General features: G+C 37.6%; 1 protein-coding gene across 1 annotated transcript in view; it reads left to right on the forward strand.

Annotated features, from left to right (window-relative positions):
* Positions 1–22,342, forward strand: part of Iqcm (IQ motif containing M) — a 365,422-nt gene that overhangs the window by 141,664 nt on the left and 201,416 nt on the right. Inside the window, 1 exon segment of the mRNA XM_032888149.1 lies at positions 22,171–22,317. Within this exon segment, the coding sequence (XP_032744040.1) occupies positions 22,171–22,317 (147 nt within the window).

Genomic DNA, 22,342 nt, shown 5'->3' on the forward strand with positions numbered 1-22,342 from the left:
TTTAAATAGCAAAAGGAGCTTGAACCCAGGCAGGCAGTATTTAAGCTCTTTATCAACCAAACATTGTACAGATGTACAATGGAATGGAACTATTGGGGAAAAGAAATGAATGTGAATTCAACCAACATGTGTTCTTCATCTGGATGCATTACTTCTATCAATGTGGTGTTTCCTTTTGAATGTTCACTTGGCACAAAGAAGAATCACTTGGGAAAGGAGCCTTTATAACGAGTTGTATAGATTACATTATTCTATGGACAGGCTGCTGATATATTATCTTAATTGGAAGACACACCCTGAGTGGCACCACTTCATTGTGAATGAAAAGGAAAGAGTTCTTGAGCACGAACATACAAGCATTAATTCGTTGCTCTCTGTTCCTAACCATGAATGTGATTTGAATAATTGCTTCAAGTTCATGAACCTTGATTTACTTGCAATGATAAACTGTAATCTGGGATCATAAGCCATATAAACCTATCTCTGTCTATCTATCTATCTCTATCTATCTATCTATCTATCTATCTATCTATCTATCTATCTATCTATCTAACTATCTATCTCTACCTACCCATCCATCTACCCATCATCTTCTATTCTTCTCTCATACATTACACACTGACCAAAGTTTCTCTTCACACCTTCCTCTTTCCCCAAGATTCACTTCTTTACTCCATTAAAAAAAAAGCATGCCTTCCAGGAATATAATAACTTACATTAAGACTAGGACCAAATCTTCATATCAAGGCTTGATAAGACAACCTAGTAGGAAGGAATAGGTCCCCAGAGCAGGCCGAAAAGTCAGAGATACCTCTCACTCACGCTGTTAGGGAGTCCTATAAGAACTCAAACTATACAAACATAATGTATATGCAGAGGATCTAGCTCATACACATGCAGGGTTGGTTCTGAGATCCCCTATGATCCCTGGTTAGTTGATTCTTGGGAGGTATTCTACTGGTGTCCCATTATACCCTCCTACAGTCCTCCATCTCCATCTTCTGTGGGGTTCCATTGGCTCCCCTTAGTGTTTGCCTGTGGGTCTCTGTATCCATTCCATCACTTGTTGGATGTTGCCTCTCTGATGACCCTTGGGCTAAGCACTGTTCAATGGAAATATCAGAATATCATTAGGAATAAAAAATATTGAGTAATACTAGTAATAATATAAGCATTTGGCTATTTCTTAAACTCGTTATTTGTATGAAAATTAACATAAGTTCTTGAAATAGAAAGTAGTTATCTAGTGCTCACCCAGAATACTAAGGTACACTAAAGAAGGAAGTTCTCTTATGATTGTGCCTTATTATTGTTGTCATATATGGTAAGTGGAAAAGTATCAATAGTCTTTAACATAATTTTGTGGCACAATCCTGTAACCCCTGGATAGAGGCCAGTCAGGCTTACATAAAAGGTTCTAGACTAATTAGGGCCACATAATAACCCTTTATCTCAAAAGAAAAAACAAAGGAAAAGAGAAAGGGCATGGTTCTTCAATAGTCTGGGCTTCATGCTAAGGTTTCTGTAAGGTTTTAATTAACTAATGTAGCCTTCAATTCTTTGACTTCTTTTATGACTACATAGCTCACTTTTTAACATTAGGAATCACAGTTACATGCTATAGCTTTGGAGTTAGACCTTTAGCATGTAAAATGGCAACCCAAGGTGCCTGAGACTGATCCACAATTAAGTAATTATGATATCTTTAAGTAGCCAGAAAATATATTTTAATGTTTTTGATTCTATACAACAGGCAAAACTTAAATAATTTTCGTTCTGATGAAATCTTGTCAGTTTACAGAAATAATGTGATTCATAAGGAATCACACAGCTGATCAAGTGACAATATTTAGAACTGGTCTCACATTTACTTATATATTAATAATTTTTTATAGTTACAAAGATGGTATAAGTGAGAATGCTTACCACCAATTCTCATTAACTGAGTGTGATTCTTGAATCCACATGATGGAAAGGGAGAACCAAGTCTTGCAAGTTGTTCTTTGATGTCCACATGCCTCCCTAAAATTGCTAAAATAAATTGCCTACCTAAAATTGGATAGGTTTATAGTGCTAGATATGAATTCCCTCCTATTGAGCTGTTCTTAAGTCCATTAGACAGCTATTGGTTATTGTGTAGACATAAATTGTTGCTTTGACATTTTTGGAGATATCTTATCATTGTGGCCATTGTTGTAGCGTATAGGTGTCTTTCTTCCTTGGTAGCTTAAGTATATAACTTTCTAGCATCACGAAAGCCAATCCTCAGAGAGGACATTTCTAGCTATAGCCAATATGATTCTCCCAAATCTTGTGTCTGAAGTGTATTTTCTCTACAGCAATAGGTTCTTACCTTCAATTACTAGTAGGAAACCCAATATGCCTTCTGGCTATCTCTGTAGACATGTTCTATAATTGTGTTTCAAACTTAAAACAGTTGTGTTCCTTTTCCCAGTCTTTTCTTCAATATACCTTCTTCCAGTTTGTATTCATATTGTCCATCTAGTTACCTCAAGACTAACCAATCAGTCTATATTTCTCCATTGTTAGGTTTTTGGTTGTCAAATAGATTCAAGTAAGAAATAGGCAAGGATGAATGAGGTGCATATTTGAATATTCCTGTGAATGATTTTCTAAGGAGGATTAAATGAAGGGAGAATACTTGCTTTGAATGTGGTAGAGCCATATCATGGGCCAGGGTCATAGAGTGACTGGAAGGCTGAATATATAGTATTATCTTTTCTCTGCTTATTAATTTAAGATATGAGGAAGTGAAGAGTAATGACCACAACTACTTCTGTTGCCTTGACTTCCCCATCAGAGTGAACTGTGAGCTCTGTCTAGTTTCATTTCTATTGCTGTGATAAAATCCCAACAAAAAGCAGCATAGGGGAGAAAGGGTGAAGTGGAAAAAAATTTGTTTTGTGACTCAGTTGTGTCATGCAATGTTTTTCTGAAAACTGTCTTATGAAAGGATGTTTTGCTGAAGCAGACACATGGGAGGAAGTTTTGCTGAGAACATACATGTGCTGTTTTTCTGAAAGCAGCCTGGAAAAAGGGCATGTAATGTTTTGTTAAAGCATATGCTTGAAAAAACTCATGATGTTTGGAATGGATATAAATATAACCCAACAGACAGGACAATGCTGTGTGGTATTAGTTTAGCTTGCCACTCTTTGCTGATCATCATTTGTGCTGATTCCATGGACACCAACCAATTTCATAGACTTATATGATTTCTTCTGGATTGAACTGCCATTTCTGATTTGTGAATGGTGTTTGCGAGTGGATCATTGATTCAACTACTACAGCGGTGAACTGAACTACTGATATTCTGACAATGCAGATTAGATTTACTACAGAAAAACAAAACAGAACAAAACAAAAACAAACAAACAAACAAACAAAAAAAAAAAACAGGTCTACATACTTCTTTGCCCTGATAACCTTTCCTTACCTCTGGTGGGTGATGGGCTAAAAGAGAGATTAAAAAAAAAATTTAAGTACACTTTTTAAAGTAAAGTGTTTTTTAAATAACCCTATGAAAAGAAATTGTGTTTTAGCTCACAATTTCTGGCTTCAGACCATTATACAAAAGATTTCAGGACAGGGCATTCTGGGCTTGTGTGGTGCCAAAACTATCACTTCCTTTCTTTGTTCTCTTTCTTTCATCCTTTCTTCCTTCCTTCCTTTCTTCCTTCCTTCCTTCCTTCCTTCCTTCCTTCCTTCCTTCCTTCCTCCCTTCCTTCCTTCCTTCCTTTTTCCCCAAGCAGGTTATTTCTGTGTATCCCTAGCTGTCTTAGAACTTACTATGTAGGACCTGGAGAAATGGCTCAGTGGTTAAGAGCACTAACTGCTCTTCCAGTTCAATTCCTAGCACCCACATGGTTGCTAGCTCACAACTGTCTGTAACTCCAATATCTGACACCCCCACACAGGCATTAATGTAGGCAAAACACAGTGCACCTAAAAATTTAAAAAAGAGAAAAGATATCATAGGCAAGAACCTGAAAGAGTTGATCATTCAGAATCAAGAACTGAGACAAATGAAATCTAGACATGCTCACTTGCTTATGTACCTGCTTCCATCTAGCTTTCTCATATCCTCTTCAGTACCTCCTGCCTAGGGAACGGTGCCAACTATAATGGGGTGTCTTTCTACAGCAAAGAACAGTCAATAGTGAACCCTCCAAGGTGTGCTCATAGGTCATGCTCATCTTGATAATTTCTCAGTTGAGGCTCTCTTCGCAGTTGTTTCTAGTTTGTGTCAAGTTGACAGTTAAAACTAACTACTACAGGGTCTCTTTAGTGGCCCACATCTCGTATTCTCTCACAGTGATGAGGAAGTTTCTGAAGATTGTAGGTGAACTTTGAAAATAACCTTCCTGAGATTTACACATATTAAAAGTCATTTCCTGGACTACTAGTCTAGTAACAGCAAAGGAAATAAATAGTTAAACTTTAATAAAGCAAATGGATTTGGGAAAACATTTCTTATTCCTTTTTTGCTTGGTTAAATACTTTGCTTTGTGTGTAAATCCTTACCTATCATCAATCTGATAACAGACTTGGACATTAAATGTGTAGGACCATGCTTTGCAAATTTTATTTTCCATTTCCTTCTAAAGTGAAGCCATTTGGTATTCTTTAGAATTCTCATATCATATTTATTATCCAGTTTCTCATAGTAAACAAATAAACAGATACATGTGGAAAATTGCTCCTGTTAGCCCAGAACATTTAACCACTGAAGGGAATCTTCAATTTTCTTGATGAGATCTTTTCTTAGCTTCACCCTCATTCTCTCTTCCAATCTGTTAGTCCCTCCTGTTCAGGATAGCAGAATCAGTCTAGCAGAAGCTATTTCATTTCCAGTACATTCCAAGACACTGTGTAACAAGCAAGCTAGAAGATGCATAAAGTATATACAGCCTTTACACCCTGCCCTCTGCCAGGCTAATCTGGGCTCTTGGCATGGCGTAGTTACTTTCTCCAATGTCTTCAGTCTAATAAGTAGAGAGAGCCAGAGAAGATTACCTTTACACTACCTCATTAGCATGCAGTTGTTATAGCTAGCAGGGAGTAGCTAGAAGAGGAATGCATTTTCAAGCCACACTTCTGTCTCCATGCTTCACACGTACCTCCAAGCTTTGCTCTCGTCTGCCCCTTCAGTGTTTGAGGCCCACTTTCCCCCTTCTTGTGGAAGTAAAACTAAGTTTAAGACAAATGAAATCATCCTGTGGTATTTGGTTGGACTTTGTTTCTGATTGCCTTGACATGAGTTTGCCTGCTTGCCCATACTTTCAGTAATTACTGGTGTCTTGCTTACTACTATTGTCAAAGTATTTGAACATTCTCTTCCTCATGGAGTTCGTGCTTTTCATTTCCAGTGTTTTTTTTTTTCATGTGGTGTTTCTACTCAATAAAGCTACACATCCCTGAATGAGCAGGATCGAGCAGCGACCTGCTCGATCACAGATCTCGGTATGATCAGTGACTGCTATGCAAGCAGCACCACAATTCCAAATCTAGTCTGATCAGATTAGAAGAAGCATTGCACTGTCAGGGTGAGGAAGAGAACACAAAGTGACTAAGTACCAACAGTGAGAATCTTTATGAAAGCTGAGTAGTCTATTCGCTACAGCTTCAAGTTGAAATGAAACCTTCTGTTGTTTCCCCTGGAGCCAAGTGACCTGGTCTATATACTCAGCCATGTGTACAGAACAGACATATTTCCACTAACATCTGATGAAGGATATAACAGCAAGTAGAGAACATACTGGTCCTGGGAAATGTATAGATGAGTGGCTGGGGGTGAATGGCTGTGATTGTTGCCTGGAATCAGAAGGAAAATGACTGAGGAAGAACAAATTGTGAAAGAAAGGATACATGAAAGTCCTCACCTTTAAATTACAGCACTACTCCAAAAGCAGTGAGGAAGAATGAAATACCAAGGATGGAAAGTCAGACTTGCAATAACTTTTCCTTAGAGAAACTTACAAAAAGTGCTAATAGAGGGGCAAAGACCTAAGGTGAGGGCCCTCCTGACTCCATGGTGCTGCTCTGAGAATGTCTGCCTTTCCTACCTTTCTACTACCCTTTGGCTTATTATTGCTGTCTGGTTTTTGGAGGTATTTTATTTGTTGTAATCAGTCTCTAAATGATATGTCTCATTGGGAATGTCAAAATCATTCTTAATTGTTAAGGGAATTCATTACTGTCATTTGTTCTCTAAGAGCAATAGAGTCCATGAACAGGAATCGGATCCTGAACAATCCCACTTCTGCATAGAGAACAGAGAGATGGAAGATAGTTGGGAGAACTAGATTTCCTGCCAGAAAAGCTTGGTTTGGGATCAGAGGGCTGCCACAATAAACATAAAACACCTTGCCAAGGGGAAGAGCAGGAAGACTCATTGGGTTCTCTATTCAGAGACAAAATTATAGAAAATGTGGGCCTGGTAACTGTGCTTTTGAACAATAAGCCCGATAGTCCCTTTTTGGCATGAGTGCTTTAGTCATTTCAGATGTCTTCCAGGATAATTTTCCAGAGTTACTTACTAGTAAAGCATATAGGTACGACAAAAAGGATTGTCAAACATCTCCACGGTAAAGAGCATTTCCAGAAAGCAGGACCTTGCCCATGAAGTTGGAATCAGTTCTGAATTAATAGAACACTATTTCATTTCTGCTCCTACCTGTGCATTGCACGCAACAATCCTTTTCTCTAATTCGTAAGTGATGTTCCTCCAGAATGCTTATCTTTACTAATTAGAAGAAAAAATTTAGTATTTGAAATGAATTTGGAGTTTAAAATTTGCTATTGTATTTTAGGAAAAAATTGGAAAACTGAATCTGAGCATCAGTAGCAGCAGTAATAAACAAACTCGTCTTTGCTTAAATACTAACAAGCTAGGAGAATTGTTTCTGACTCATCTCACCCTTACTTCCTCTTTCTTTGACTGACTTCTGTCATTTACTGTCTGGAATGTTCTAGAAATGTGTTTAAGTTTTTAAAAAACTAATCTATTCAGAAATTCAGAAACTCTTAGGGACTTTAAATAGGATTTCAGCTTCCATTTTTTAATATGGCCACGATAAAACAGACTATAGACCCTTGAGTGGTCAAAAATAGATTGGCACATTGTGAGAATCATGGGGGAGATGTTGGAACACAGGGCAGCATTTTGAGTAGTAAAGGTAACAAGGAGAAAAGAAAGCTCAGAAGAAAACATACCTCATTCGGATGTTTTAAAGTGCTTGAAGATTTTGCCTAAATTAAAGTGACATTATCTTCCACTTCAGGAAGATTACATCTCATTTTAGAAAGTCCCAGGAACCTCCTCTGATTTCTGAAGTGATCAGGTTTTGATGGCATGAAGTACTCAACCCTTGGAGAGATCTAGAAATAGATAATATGGAGACAGAAGATCCCTTTTCTTAAAATCCAGGTTGAATTCAATGCATCGTTTTCCTACTAAGTAGATTTATTTAGGGGATTCAAGGAGCCTGCTAACTTGTTTGCTCATTCCCAGACTGCGCTCAAATCCACAGTCAAAGCACTGGGACATCACATGCCTGTGCTTCAAGGCTGCATGTTCAGGAAATGGAAGCCCTTGACACAGCTTGGTAGCAGAAGATCCGAATCAAAGTAAATGGTGCAAATTATAACTAAAGTGCAAAGCATTTGGACAAAGCGGCATGCTAGTCTAATCAGAAAAATGGTGATATTTCCTTTGTGCAGGCTGGAAAAGAAATTGGGGGTGGAAGGCATTCATCATCAATTCTCAATGTATTTCTGAACTTGGCCACCTAGACTTGTTTTCTCATGTATTTCCAGCTTAAAAAGTATTTGACTTTAAAATAGCCAAAATAAGTATCCTTTAATCACATTCAACCTATGAACAGATGGACAAACTGCTTTTTATAAATGGGGCATACAAAATACTTGCATTTGAGCCAAGAACTGGGTAGTAGCAATAGCTGAACCAATCTTTAAAAGTGATTTAGTATTCAATATATTATCATATAAGCACCAGCAGTTAAAAGGAAATTCCCTATTTAAATGTTTGTCAAGCTTGGGGTCTATAATGCTCAGACACAATTAACTTACTAATTAATTTCTTGTTTCTTTTCTCACATGGGTTTTTACTTAATGGTTGCTTCTGTCTCTGAAACCCATGTGATGTGACGCTTTGATTATGCATTTGTCGACTTTAACTGACAACGCAAATGCAGATGTGGCTCTTTGGTCTTTCTACTTTCTTATAATGAGGGAAGATTATGAGGATCTGTAGACAAACAGCATGGTCTCTCAAGGTGAAATCGGTTTCTGTATGTAGCCTCTAATGACTCATCACTTCTGCTATAAAGACAGCTACATAGACTCTTTGGTGGCCAAGAATCTTCATGAAATGTGTCATTTCTCCCTTTATCACAATTTTATAAAGACATGGCAAACAGATAATTTTCAAAATTTCATTTGGAGGTAAAGACCGAGGCTGGTTTCTGTTTATTCTCTAACTCAAAGGGGTTCTTTGACCTCAAGACAGTGTTCATATATCACTATCATACACAAATATGCATTCTATGCTGACCTATTTCTTTGCCAGCCTATTTCAAATGGCCTGACAGTATTTTTAAAAAGTTATAATAACTGATTTTCCTTTGCTATCCAGTGCTCTATTTGTATTCTAGAGATTAGGGGAATATTTGCACTATTTTGGTACAATGAGTTAGAATCATGCAAGGCAGGCATTTCTTCTGTCAGAAGAGTCCAGTCTACCTGTGATTCAGGAACCCTGTTAATATACCACAGGAATATTTTCGCATGTTGCTTCTTATTCCTATTCATATGCATTTTAAACAAAAGATACAAGCATCAAAGCATGTAGTTTAATGTCTTTATTCTCGAAATGTCAAAGACATAATCAACATTGGTTCTGTGACTTTATCATTTTTGAATTAGTATAACAGCTTATTTAGATATGTATAAAATCATTCATTATAAATGAAGCCATAGTGAATATTTTCATGCATGTAGCTTTTACCATAGTTTTCAGAAAGGGTAGTGATAAGTTTTTATTCTCATTATAATAAGACATTTTCTTGAATAGTCTACGTAGTCAAAATAACGTTGGGACTGTTTCATTAAAAAAAACTTTTTAAAGCTAAAAATAGATTCTTCTCTCATACAGTACATCCTAACCATTTCCTCTCCCTCCACTCCTCTAATCTCCCCTCCACCTTCCTTCCCTCTCCCCAATATCCACCACCTCTTCATTTCCTTTTAGGAAAGAGCAGGATTCCAGGACATAACCAAGACAAATGCAACAAAACAAGATAAAGTAAAACACGGCAAAAGCCTTACTATCGAGGCTGGATAACAATCCAATATAGGGAAAAGTTCCAAGAGTAGGCAAAGGAGTCAGAGACACGCCAATTCTCCTGTTAGGAATCCCACAAGAACACCAAGCTATCAGCCATAACAGAGGACCTTGTGCAGACCCATGCAGGCCCTGTGCTTACCACTTCAGTCTCTGTGAGCCCATGTGAGCTTTGTTTAGTTGATTCAATGTGCCATGCTCCCCTGGTGTACTCTATCCCCCCTGACTCCTACAGTTTTTCCCCACCTCTTCTAAGGGCTTCTCCATTTCCAAGGGCAGGAACCTGATGGAGACCTACAATTCAGACTCTCTACATAATGTCTGGGTGTGGGCCTCTGCACTCCTCCTATCTGCTGTCAGGAAAACCTCTCTGATGATGACTGAACAAGGCACTGATACATGAATATAGCAAAATATGATATTTTATCCAATCCTAATTGGTTCTACACAGGTCTCTGGGCTATCCAGTCTCTGGTTTCTGGGCATTCAGATGGTATAGGGCATGGGCTTCCTTTCATGGTGAGGGCCTCAAATTAAACCAGACATTGGCCCCCATTGGCCCGGGACATCTTGCAAGCAGGATAGCTTGTAGGTCTGGGGTTTTGTGGTTGGGTTGGTGTCTAGGTTTCTCTTTTTGTAACCTGAAGAATACTTTCCTGCATTAAAGAGATGAGAATCTTTAATGAAATTGGACAGTTTTATGTAGTATTTCCATTTTAATTTTGAAAATGAAAAAATGGTGTCATATTATTTCTATTTTAACAAAGTTGTTGGAACATGTTCCTTTATGTTTCTCATAAAAAAATTGAAGAACCATCTCTGTGTTTTAATTAATGACAATAAAAAGTGTATTTGAGAACATGATAATATCTTGAATGTACTTTGGTTATCACAAACCAGGCTTAGAAATTATTATTCCTAAATTAGGATATACAGCAAGACACTATATAGTGTGTATGGTTTTATGAGAATATAATATCATTTCCTAGAGATACAATTCTTTCTTTAGTAATTGAGTTAAACACAATTTTATAAAGAGAGATTTGGATAGTAGGAACTTAAAAAATAACTATTAATTTATCATTTAGAAAATGAGTATTATCTGAGGTTTGTGAAAGGTGGTAGCTACTTTCTTTTGCCTATGTACACACTATTCTTGTATTATGTTCGTGGACAACAGGTACATGACTAACTGAAATTTGAATTTATATTTGAGGTTATAAAAATTAGCACTGAAGGAGTTAAAACAATTTTTGTTATGGATTCAGTCATAGCTTATAGAAAAGAATTTGAGATTGCAGTTATTTAATGGATATGCATCTGCCTTGTAGATGAAGATTCATTCACAGGCACAATTTGGGGCCACATAATCTTGTTCAGCAACTGATGCTTTAATAGTACCTTATTAGTCCAATCTCACTAACATATGAAGGACAAGGAATGCATTAAACACAGAAATGTACTTGTTAAGAAATATTACATCAGATGACACTGATTAATGCATCAATAACTGTAACATTTGGGCTTTTTCTAAGCACAACCAGCTTGTGAATAATGTTACAGGGGGTTATTTTTATTTATGAATGCTTTTGGCCTTAGCTTAGTTTTGCTCCACAACTAGATCTAATTTTAATTTACATGTTCATTCTAGTCTGTGTCTGACACATGGCTGGCTAGTTATCTCTCCTCCATTTCATACCTCTGACTTCCTCTGAGTCTGGGTGGTGAATTCCTCCTCTTTTTCATTGTTTCTCTCTCTGCATGATGTCCCACCTTCTACCTCCTATCTAGCTATTGGCTGTTTAGCACTTTATTGACAAGTAATGCTTTTGCATAGTGCTTAAGAGAATTTCCCTATTCATCCTTTAGTGTCTTATTATTTAAAACATTTTTTAGTGTAGCATACAAGGCAATGGGGTTCAGCATGTTTTTGTCGTGTTTACATATAATTATTCTTTCTTCTCATTCACTCTCATCTCTCTACTGTCTTTCCATATGCCCTTTTCCTCTCCAGCTAGTACCTCATTTTCAGTGAATCCCAATCTTTTTTTTTTCTTTTCTTTTCTTTTTTTTTTGGATGGATGGACTGAAGGATGGAGCAAAGCCCCCCAGGCCAAATCATTCAACTTTATTTTTTTCTCTGGTCTTTTTATACCTTATGTTACAGGGAATGGGAGTTATAGAAGGATGTTGATATTAGGTTTTTACCAGGGTTGCATTATACTATAATCATAAGTTCAAAAAAAACCAGGGGTTTTTTTCCGTCCATTTTTATTAAATTGGATATTTCTTATTTGCATTTCAAATGTTATTCCCTTTCCTGGTTTCCATTCCATCAGCCCCCAAACCCCTCCGCCTCCCCTTCTGTAAGAGTGTTATCCACCCCCCATTTCTGCCACCCCAACAATCCCATACACAGTAGGTCCAACCTCCTTGGCAGAAACAAGGGCTTTCCATTCCACTGGTGCCCCTACAAGGTTATTCATTACTACCTATGAAGCCCAGGTCAGTTCCTGTATAGACTTTGGGTAGTGGTTTAGTCCCTGGAAGCTTTGGTTGGTTGGCATTGATGTTCTTATGGGGTCTCAAGCCCCTTAAGCTCTTTCAGTCATTTCTCTAATTCCTCCAATGGGGGTCCTGTTCTCAATCCAGTGGTTTGCTGCTGGTATTCACCTCTGTATTTGACATGTTCTGGTTTTGTCTCTCAGGAGAGATCTATATCTGGTTCCTGTCAGCCTGCATTTCTTCGCTTCATCCATCTTATCTAGTTGTGGTGGCTGTATATGTATGTGCCTCATGTGGGATAGGCTCTGAATGGACATTCCTTCAGTCTTTGCTTTAAACTTTGCCTTCCTTATCCCCTCCTATGGGTATTTTGTTACCCGTTTAAAGAAGGAATGAAGCATCTGCATTTTGGTCATCCTTTTTGAGTTTCATGTAGTCTGTGCATCTTGGATAATTCGAGCATTTGGGCTAATATCCACCTATCATTGAGTGCATACCATGTGTGTTTTTCTGTGATTGGGTTACCTAACACAGGATGGTATTTTTTAGTTCCATCATTTGCCTATGAATTTCATGAAGTCATTGTTTTTGATAGCTGAATAGTAATAAATTTTATAGATGGACCACATTTTCTGTATCTTTTCCTCTGTTGAAGGGCATCTGGGGTTTCCCAGCTTCTGGCTATTATAAATAAGGCTGCTTATGAACATAGTGGAGCATATGTCTTTATTGTATGTTGGAGCATTGTTTGGGTATATGCCCAAGAGAGGTATAGCTGGATCCTCAGGTAGTACAATGTCCAATTTTCTGAGGAACCTCCACACTGATTTCCAGAATGGTTGTACCAGTTTGCAATCTTGCCAAAAATGAAAGAGTGTTCCTCTTTCTCCACATCCTCACCAGCATCTTCTGTCACCTGAGTTTTTGATCTTAGCCATTCTGACTGGTATGAGATGGAATCTTAGGGTTGTTTTGATTTGCATTTTCCTGATGACTAAGGATGTTGAACATTTCTTTACGTGCTTTTCAGTCATTTGATATTTCTCAGCTGTGAATTCTTTGTTTAGCTCTGGACACCATTTTTAATAGGTTTATTTGTCTCTCTGCAGTCTAACTTCATGAGTTCTTTGTATACTTTTGACATTAGCCCTCTATCAGTTGTAGGACTGGTAAAGATCTTTTCCCAATCTGTTGATTGCCGTTCTGTCCTAATGACAGTGTCCTTTGCCTTACAGAAGCTTTGTAGTTTTATGAGATCCCATTTGTTGATTCTTGATCTTACAGCATAAGCCATCAGTGTTATGTTCAGGAAATTTTCTCCAATGCCCATGTGTTCGAGATTCTTCCCCACTTTTTCTTCTATTAGTTTGTATCTGGTTTGATGTGGAGGTCCTTGATCCACTTTGTACAGGGTGACAAGAATGAATAGATCTGCATTCTTCTACATGCTGACTTCCAGTTGAACCAGCACCATTTGTTGAAAATGCTATCCTTTTTCCATTGGATGGTTTTGGCTCCTTTGTCAAAAGTCAAGTGATCATAAGTGTGTGGGTTCATTTCTGGGTCTTAAATTCTATTCCACTGGTCTATCTGTACCAATACCCTACAGTTTTTGTCACTGTTGCTCTGTAATACTGCTTGAAGTCAGGGATGGTGATTTGCCCGGAAGTCCTTTTATTGAGGATAGTTTTAGCTATCCTGGATTTTTGTTACTCCAGATGAATTTTCAAATTGTTCTGTGTAACTATGAAGAATTGGATTGGTAATTTGAAGAGGATTACATTGAATCTGTTTATTGCTTTTGGTAAAATGGCCAGGTTTACTAAATTAATCCTGCCAATCCATGAACCTGGGAGATCTTTTCATCTTCTGAGATCTTCTTCAATTTCTTTCTTCAGAGACCTGAAGTTCTTATCATACAGATCTTTCCTTTAAAGTCACACCAAGATATTTTATATTACTTGGGACTATTATGAAGGGTGTCATTTACCTAATTTCTTTCTCAGTCTGTTTGTCTTTTGTGTACAGGAAGGCTACTGATTTGTTTGAGTTAATTTTATACCCAGCCACTTTGCTGAAGTTGTTTATCAGGCTTAGCAGTTCTCTGGTGGAACTTTTGTAGTCGCTTATGATATCATCTCTAAATAGTGATACTTTGACTTCTTCCTTTCCAATATGTATTCCTTGACCTCCTTTTGTTGTCTGATTGCTCGGGCTAGGATTTTGAGAACTATATTGATTAAGTAGAGAGAGAGTGGGCAGCAATGTCTAGTCCCTGATTTTAGTGGGATTGCTTCAAGTTTCTCTCTATTTAGTTTGATACTAGGTAGTGGTTTGCTGTATATGGCTTTTAGTATGTTTAAGTATGGCCCTTGAATTCCTCTTCTTCCCAGGGCTTTTATCATGAAGGGGTGTTGAATTTTGTCAAATGCTTTCTCAGCATCTAATGAAATGATCATGTGGTTTTATTCTTTCAGTTTGTTTATATAATGGATCACGTTGGTGGTTTTCCATATATTGAACCATCCCTGCATTCCTGGGAAGAAGTCTACTTGATCATGGGGGATGATTGTTTTGATGTGTTCGTGGATTCGGTTTGCCAGAATTTTATTGAGTATTTTTGCATCAATATTCATAAGGGAAATTGGTCTGAAGTTCTCTTTCTTTGTTGGGTCTTTGTGTGGTTTAGGTATAAGAGTAATTGTGGCTTCATAGAAGGAATTTAATAGTGCTCTGTCTGTTTAAATTTTGCAAAATAGTTTGGACAGTATTGATATGACATCTTCTGTGAAGGTCTGATAGAATTCTGCACTAAGCCCATCTGTTCCTGGGCTCTTTTTGATTGGGAGATTTTTAATGACTGCTCCTATTTCTTTAAGAGTTATGGGTTTATCTGTTCCTGATTTAACTTTGGTACCTGGTGTTTATCTAGAAAATTGTCCATTTCCTCCAGATTTTCAGGTTTTGTTGAATATAGGCTTTTGTAGTAGGATCTGATGATTTTTTTGAATTTCATCTGATTCTGTTGTTATGTCTCCCTTTTCATTTCTGATTTTGTTAATTTGGACACACTTTCTGTGTCCTCTGGTTAGTCTATCTTGTTCATTTTCTGAATGAACCAGTTTTTGGTTCTGTTGACTCTTTGTATAGTCCTTTTTGTTTCTACTTGGTTGATTTCAGCTCTGAGTTCGATTATTTCCTGCCTTCTACTCCTCCTGCATATTTGCTTCTTTTTGTTCTAGAGGTTTTAGGTGTGCTGTCAAGCTGCTGATATATGCTCTCTCCTGTTTCTTTCTGCAGGCACTCAGAGCTATGAGTTTTCCTCTTAACACTGCTTTCATTGTGTCCCATAAGTTTGGGTATGTTGTACTGTCACTTTCATTAAATTCTAAGAAGTCTTTAATTTCTTTCTTTATTTCTTCCTTGACCAATTTACCATTGAGTAGAGCATGGTTCAACTTTCCATGTTTATGTGGGCATTCTTTCCTTATTGTTGTTATTGAAGACCAGCCTTAGTCCATGGTGGTCTGATAGGATGTATGGGACTATTTCTATCTTTCTGTATCTGTTGAGGCCTGTTTTGTGACTAATTATATGGTCAATTTTGGAAAAGGTACCATAAGGTGGTAAGAAGAAGGTATATCCTTTTGTTTTAGAATGGAATGTTCTATAAATACCTGTTAAGCCCATTTGGTTAATAACTTCTGTTAGTCTGTCTCTGTTTAATTTCTGTTTCCATGATCTGTCTATTAATGAAAGTGGGGTGTTGAAATCTCCTACTATTATTGTGTGAAGTGTAATGTGTGCTTTGAGCTTTAGTAAGGTTTCTTTTATGTATGTAGGTGCCTTTGTATTTGGGGCATAGATATTTAGGATTGAGAGTTCATCTTGGTGGATTTTTCCTTTGATGACTATGAATATTCCTTATCTTTCTTGATAACTTTTGGTTGAAAGTTGATTTTTTTTTTATATTAGAATGGCTACTCCAGCTTGCTTCTTCAGACCATATGATTGGAAAGTGGTTTTCCAACCTTTAACTCTGAGGTGGTGTCTTCCTTTGTTTCTCAGATGTGTTTCCTGTACTCAGCAAAACGCTGGGTCCTCTTTACATATCCAATCTGTTAAACTGTGTCTTTTTATTGGGGAATTGAGTCCATTGATGCTGAGAGATATTAGTGATAATGATTGTTGTTTCCTGTTGTTTCTGTTGTTAGAGTTGGAATTATGTTTGTGTGGCTATCTTCTTTAGGGTCAGTTGCAAAAAGATTATTTTCTTGCTTTTTCTAGGGTGTATCTTGCCTCCTGGGGTTGGGCTTTGCCATTTATTTCCTTTGTAGGGCTGGATTTATAGAAAGATATTGTGTAAATGTGGTTTTGTCATGGAATATTTTGGTTTCTCCCTCAATGTTAATTGAGAGTTTTGCCAAATATAGCAACCTGGGCTGTCATTTGTATTCTCTTAGGGTCTGTATGAATATCTGTCCAGGATCTTCTGGCTTTCATAGTCTCTGGTGAGAAGTCTGGTGTGATTCTGATAGGTCTAATTTTATATGTTACTTGACCTTTTTCCCTTAATGCTTTTAATATTCTTTCTTTGTTTTGTGCATTTGGTGTTTTGATTATTATGTGATGGGAGGAGTTTCTTTTCTGGTCCAGTCCATTTTGAGTTCTGTAGACTTCTTGTATGTTTATGGGCATCTCTTTCTTTAGGTTAGGCAAGTTTTCTTTTATGATTTTGTTGAAGATATTTATTGGCCATGTAATTTGGGATTCTTCACTCTCTTCTATACCTTTTATCCTTAGGTTTGATCTTCTCATTGTGTCCTCGATTTCCTGTATGTTTTGGGCTAGGAGCTTTTTCTGTTTTACATTATCTTTGACAGTTGTGTCGATGTTTTCTATGGTATCTTCTCCCCCTGAGATTCTTTCTTCTATCTCTTGTATTCTGTTGGTGATTCTCGCATCTATGCATCCTGATCTCTTCCCTAGGTTTTCTATCTTCATGTTTGCCTCCCTTTGTGCTTTCTTTATTGTTTCTATTTCCACTTTTAACTCCTGGATCATTTTGTTCATTTCCTTCTCCTCTTTGGTTGTTTTTTCCAGTAGATCTTTAAGGGATTTTTTTTGTGTTTCCCTTTAAGGGCTTCTAGTTGCTTACTTGTGTTGTCCTATATTTCCTTAAGAGAGTTATTTATGACCTTCTTAAAGTCCTCCATTATCGTGATAAAATGTGATTTTAAATCCAGATCTTGCTTTTCTGGTGTGTTTGGATATCCAGTGTTTGCTTTGGTGAATTGGGCTCTGATGATACCAAGTAGTCTTGGTTTCTGTTGCTTGGTTTCCTGCACTTGCCTCTTGCCATCAGGTTGTCTTTGGTATTAGCTTGTCTTGCTGTTTCTGATAGTAGCTTGACTCTCCTGTGGGCCTGTGCGTTACCACTGCTGTAGACCTGTTTTTCTGTTTTCTTTCAGCCAGTCATGGGAACAGAGTGTTCTGCTCTCAGGGGTGTAGTCATTCTTGTCGGCTGGCTTGGTCTCTGTGTGGGCAAGAGCTAGAAGGGTCTTGCCCCTACTTCTCCTAAGACCCTGTGCTCAGTTGGCACAGATGGCACAAGGTGTTTTCCTCTTGAGTCTGGAATGTGGGCAGAGAGTAGTCTCCCCTAGTTTCACAGTAGTGTCTGCCCCTCTGATGGTCCAGGTCTTCCCCTTATGGGATTTGGGTGCAGGGAACTGTTTTCAAATCCAGGCACAGATCTGGAATGCAGGGTTCCTGCAGCTTGACTGCTCCTATATTCCTGTGTCCAGAGGCACTATGCAGTCTCCTCTTGGGTCAGGGATATGGGCAAGTGTGGGCAGAAGTAGCAGTCTATCCTTCCCTGCAGTCTCAGGATTGTCTGCACTTCTGGGTGTTCAGCTCTCTCTCACACAGGATTTGGGAGTAGAGAGCTATGGACTGGGATCAGAGAGTTTCAGGCCCCAGCGAGAAACCAGAAGTACCTGGTCCCAGAGGAATTCTAACTTTGTGTGTCCTCAGTCCACCAGGCAGGTCACTTGCAGCAGAAAAGTTGGTCTTACCTCTGCTCTCAGGCATGTAATTGCTCCTCAGGACTGGCTTTCAGCTCTCTGTGAGGGCAGTAACCAGAACGGTCCTGACCCTACTGCTCCTTGGTGCTAGGTGTTTTCCTCTTGAGTCAGAAATGTGAGCAGAGTTCTCAGGAGTGTCTGCTCCTCTGAATCCCAGTCTTTTATACCCTGGGCTGACCTCAAACTTGCTTTATAGCCTAGGTTAGCCTTGAGCTCCTGAATTCTGTGATAACAGGCAGTGGGACCAAAACCATGATTGTTATTAAAAATTTAGAAATACTGACACAATAGTAAAAATACTTAGTAAAATCATTTTTATAAATTTAACTTATTTCACAGATGAAGTAGACTAGCATGAATTCTTAATTTCGGCTAACATATATATCCGCTGATTTCATAACTTAGAATATATACAAAAATCTCATTAGGAATTTGTTCTCTTGAACACCAACATGTTAATTGCAAAAATGTCTATATCACTTAGAAGTCATTCATTCTAGTGTGCACAAGTAAAAGCCATTAATAAATTAATAATTATGTAGGGGTTCACAGGATTTTGCTCAAAATTTGGTAGAAAACAAATAGGAAGTATAAGTTAAATATCATCAGGATGATCTTGAGTAAAGAAGCCTCTGTTTGTGGATCTGAAATCATCCTGATATCCTTGTTAGTCCTTTTGCCTCAACAAGCAGATGCATAGTTGTGCCAGCAGCTTTACCCTAAGAGCTTGTATCCATAAGTCCATTCTTTCTGTGATAAATTCTAAGAAAATACAGTCTTCATAAAGCTGTCACACTTCCACTGTTCCTTCCGGGAAACACAATTGATGACTTGTGTTGCACCTTATCACAGGGCATATGGGAAAACATAAGGGAAAGGCAAGAATGGCCTTTTGGATATTTGAATGAATAGGACCAGCTTTGTTCAGCAGGAATCCCCAGTAACCATGGTTCTCTATAGAATGCCCATAGGAATATAGCCATTTGTCATTTGGAACTAATAAAATATCATTGACCCCAAGGGCAGTGACAAACTTTGTCACTATATAATGTCACCTCAGGAAGAACTTGTAGCTGCTCTTTTTCAAAATAAATAAAAAGTAGTTCAGGCATAAATGACAGTAAATATCAGGGATACCAAATTGTGCAAATTTCAATCACAAAAAGGAAGTAAAGGATTTACAAGCATTAATAAAATGAATGCTTTTTGTATATCAGCAAGGTGTTTTTTTTTTATCTAGAAAAATTATATTAAAGTCACAAAATAGGTCCTCCTCTGTCAAATTAAGGAGAAATTGTACTTGAAAATCAGCTAGTCAGTGTAACAGAAAGAATTTCACAGTGAATTTTACTCTCTTTTTTCCAATCTGAATAACATTTGTGATTGGTTTTTCAGTTTTGGGAACCAATCTCAGGGCCATGTCCATGCCAGACAAACATGTTTGCTGAGTTAAATGATTTGCCATTCAATTTAGTGTTTTATAGGCATGAATTTGTAAGTCTTTGCCTATTTTATTATCTTCATCATAATTCATCTGCCCCACTTTTTATCTTTCGAAGCTTCTTTTCAAACACTTTGTTTGTAAGATGAGTTCAAGTCGTTCTAGGAAGCTCTGTATAAAGTATTCCATCTCATCTTTGTCTTTACTTTAAAAGCTATTAATTATCTATCCATTACTGATCAATATCTGTATGTTTAGGCCCTAAGGTAAAAGTTTTCTTTACATTTTCAGTTGTTAATAATTGTTTCTAACATTTTTTTAAATGTTTGCATTTCTTTTTCTTTTTTTTTTCTTTTCTTTTTTTTGGAGCTGGGGACCGAACCCAGGGCTTGCGCTTCCTAGGCAAGCGCTCTACCACTGAGCTAAATCCCCAACCCCAATGTTTGCATTTCTTAAAAAAAAATGTTTAGAAAATGGGAGCCATTGGCTTAGTAGCTGTATCAGTTCCATCCCTCCTCCTTAACTATTTCTGTGACTTACCTGTCGCTTCAAATTTATGATCTCTAATTATTACTGTTGCATGTCTATGTGTGTTTGTGTTTGTATGTGTGTGTTCGCACATGCACACATGCATGTGCATGCGTGTGTGCCTGTGTTTGTAATGTACTGTGCTGATAATCCCTTGGATTGGACAATTTATGTGGGAGCTTGTTTCTGGAGAATACTGCTTTCTTCTATCTGAACAGTAATCGACCATCTCTAGCTCTTCATCTAGGGGTGGGGCCTTGAGGAATTTCTCCTGCCCACACTGGCAGGTCAATTGAGTTGCCACTATGTTGGCTTTGTCAGGCAAGAAAGCTGTTGAGATTTTATGAGTGCAGTCCCCTTGTCAGGTCTAGGAGATCCTATGTTGTAGCAGATGTTTCTGGGGCCCTGGAACTTAAAATCTTTCTTAGAATTCATTGACTGGAGTTCTGTATCTAAGATTTGTGAAATTTCCTCCATCTCCATTGGCATGGCAACTGATGTTGTCATTGTCTATGTCTTGTTTAAGCAATAACACTGTTGAGATTTATGAGTATAGTTTCCCTACCACATTGCAAAGACATTGTCTAGTAGCCAATGACCAGACCTTCTGGCTCTTAAAATCTAGGGTTTATCTACATTCTACTTATTCTACAGAATTATCTACGAATGATATTGGAATTCAAATTCCGGAATAGTGTTATACTATAATTCACACGAGATACAATACAGTGCATTTTACAAGTACGAAAGACAGATTTGAGATTTCTTGCTATTCTACTGACAACCACGCTTTTATGGTTATATTCGATATCAAAATCAGACTTCCAACTCCTCAAAATACCAAGGAACAAGAAATAATAACCATGTGTAAACAAAACAAACAAACAAACAAACAAAAAACCAGAGTTGCTCAAGAATTCGCTTAATGTAGAAATTAAATAGACTAGAAGAAAATAAAACAAAGCCAATGTCAGTTTGAAGAAAATAAAACAAAACCAATGTTAGTTTGAAGAAAATAAAATGAAACCAAAGTCATTTTGAGTCAGAGATTTACTCTCTGAATTAAGAAAATTAGGTTTGAAATTCCCTGGCCTGTGTCCAAAAGAGAGAACTGTGGTGGGTGGGCTACACTATGATTCTCCTTTAAATATATGCCCAGAAGTCATAACAGTAGTGGTTTTTCGTTTCTATAGCCTAAGAATTTGCAAGAGAAGTCAAATCTGAGAGACACTGAAAAAGCAGTCACCATGTTAAACATAAATCATAAATCTAAAGAAAAACATCAGGACACAAAGTCGCCCATGCTTCATATTCATAACACACACATACATGATCATAGTAGAGAGCTCACATTTTCTTCCATGCTTACCATCACTGCCATGAGTTTATACACCTTGATTGACATCCCATCTTCGTTTCGAGTATGAGCCCACTGTGACTTATACTGTTGCCTAACTCCGTGCTTGCCACACTGCTGCCTCTCTCAGGTCTAGGGTCAGAAGTCATATTGATGTTGGGTTGGCATAGAAGTGATAAATGGCTGACTTATTTAGAGTAGTAGTCATTCTAATATAACTGTGTGGGCAGGAAAATTATTTGGACTACCCTGCCCTTTTGAATAGTTGTGAATCAGTTTGAAATATTCCCTTTCTTTTAGGTTTCCTTCCTTTAAAAGTTTGATGTTATGTATGATATATTGACTCTAGCATCTTTATCCTTTTTTGGAGAACTTTTTCACATAGTTGAATGAGGTTATATATTGAATTCTATGTACAAGTCCTAGTATATTTCTTGTCTCAGGCCTTTGTTATTGAAGGCTGAATAGTAAAGGTCTGGTGTTCCAACTTCTCTAGAATCTGAGGTCCAAGGTTCATGACTTCATTACCTGCAAGGGATACAGTGAGTTCAAGGCCAGTTTGAGCAACCTAGAAAGACCATGTCTCAACAACAACAACAACAACAACAACAACAACAACAACAACAAAGGAACACCAAAAAACCCCCACAAATGAAAAAACAAAAACAAAACCCCAGACCAAACCAAAACAAAAAAGCTGGGCATATAACTCAATGGTAAATCACTATAAGGTCATAGCTTCAATATTCAGTTCTAAAGTGTGTGTGTGTGTGTGTGTGTGTGTGTGTGTGTGTGTGTGTGTGTGCAGGTGTATATTCATCGTCAAAAGAGTTTAAGTTATTTCTAAGACGTTTTTACATTTTATTTTCAGGTCAAAGACTATTGTAAAGTCTGATAAAATCAACAGCAAAGTTAAAAGAATTGGACCACACATAGAAATTTTCCAGCTGTTCCAGGGAAGAAAAAGACTTATATTTACTAAAAGAATTGTTAAACTGATTGTCACTGCACAAGCATTTATTGAAAGATCCCCAGAGCGGGGA

Source organism: Rattus rattus, chromosome 17, assembly GCF_011064425.1.
Source record: "Rattus rattus isolate New Zealand chromosome 17, Rrattus_CSIRO_v1, whole genome shotgun sequence".
In the NCBI taxonomy this organism is placed as follows: Eukaryota; Metazoa; Chordata; class Mammalia; order Rodentia; family Muridae; genus Rattus; species Rattus rattus.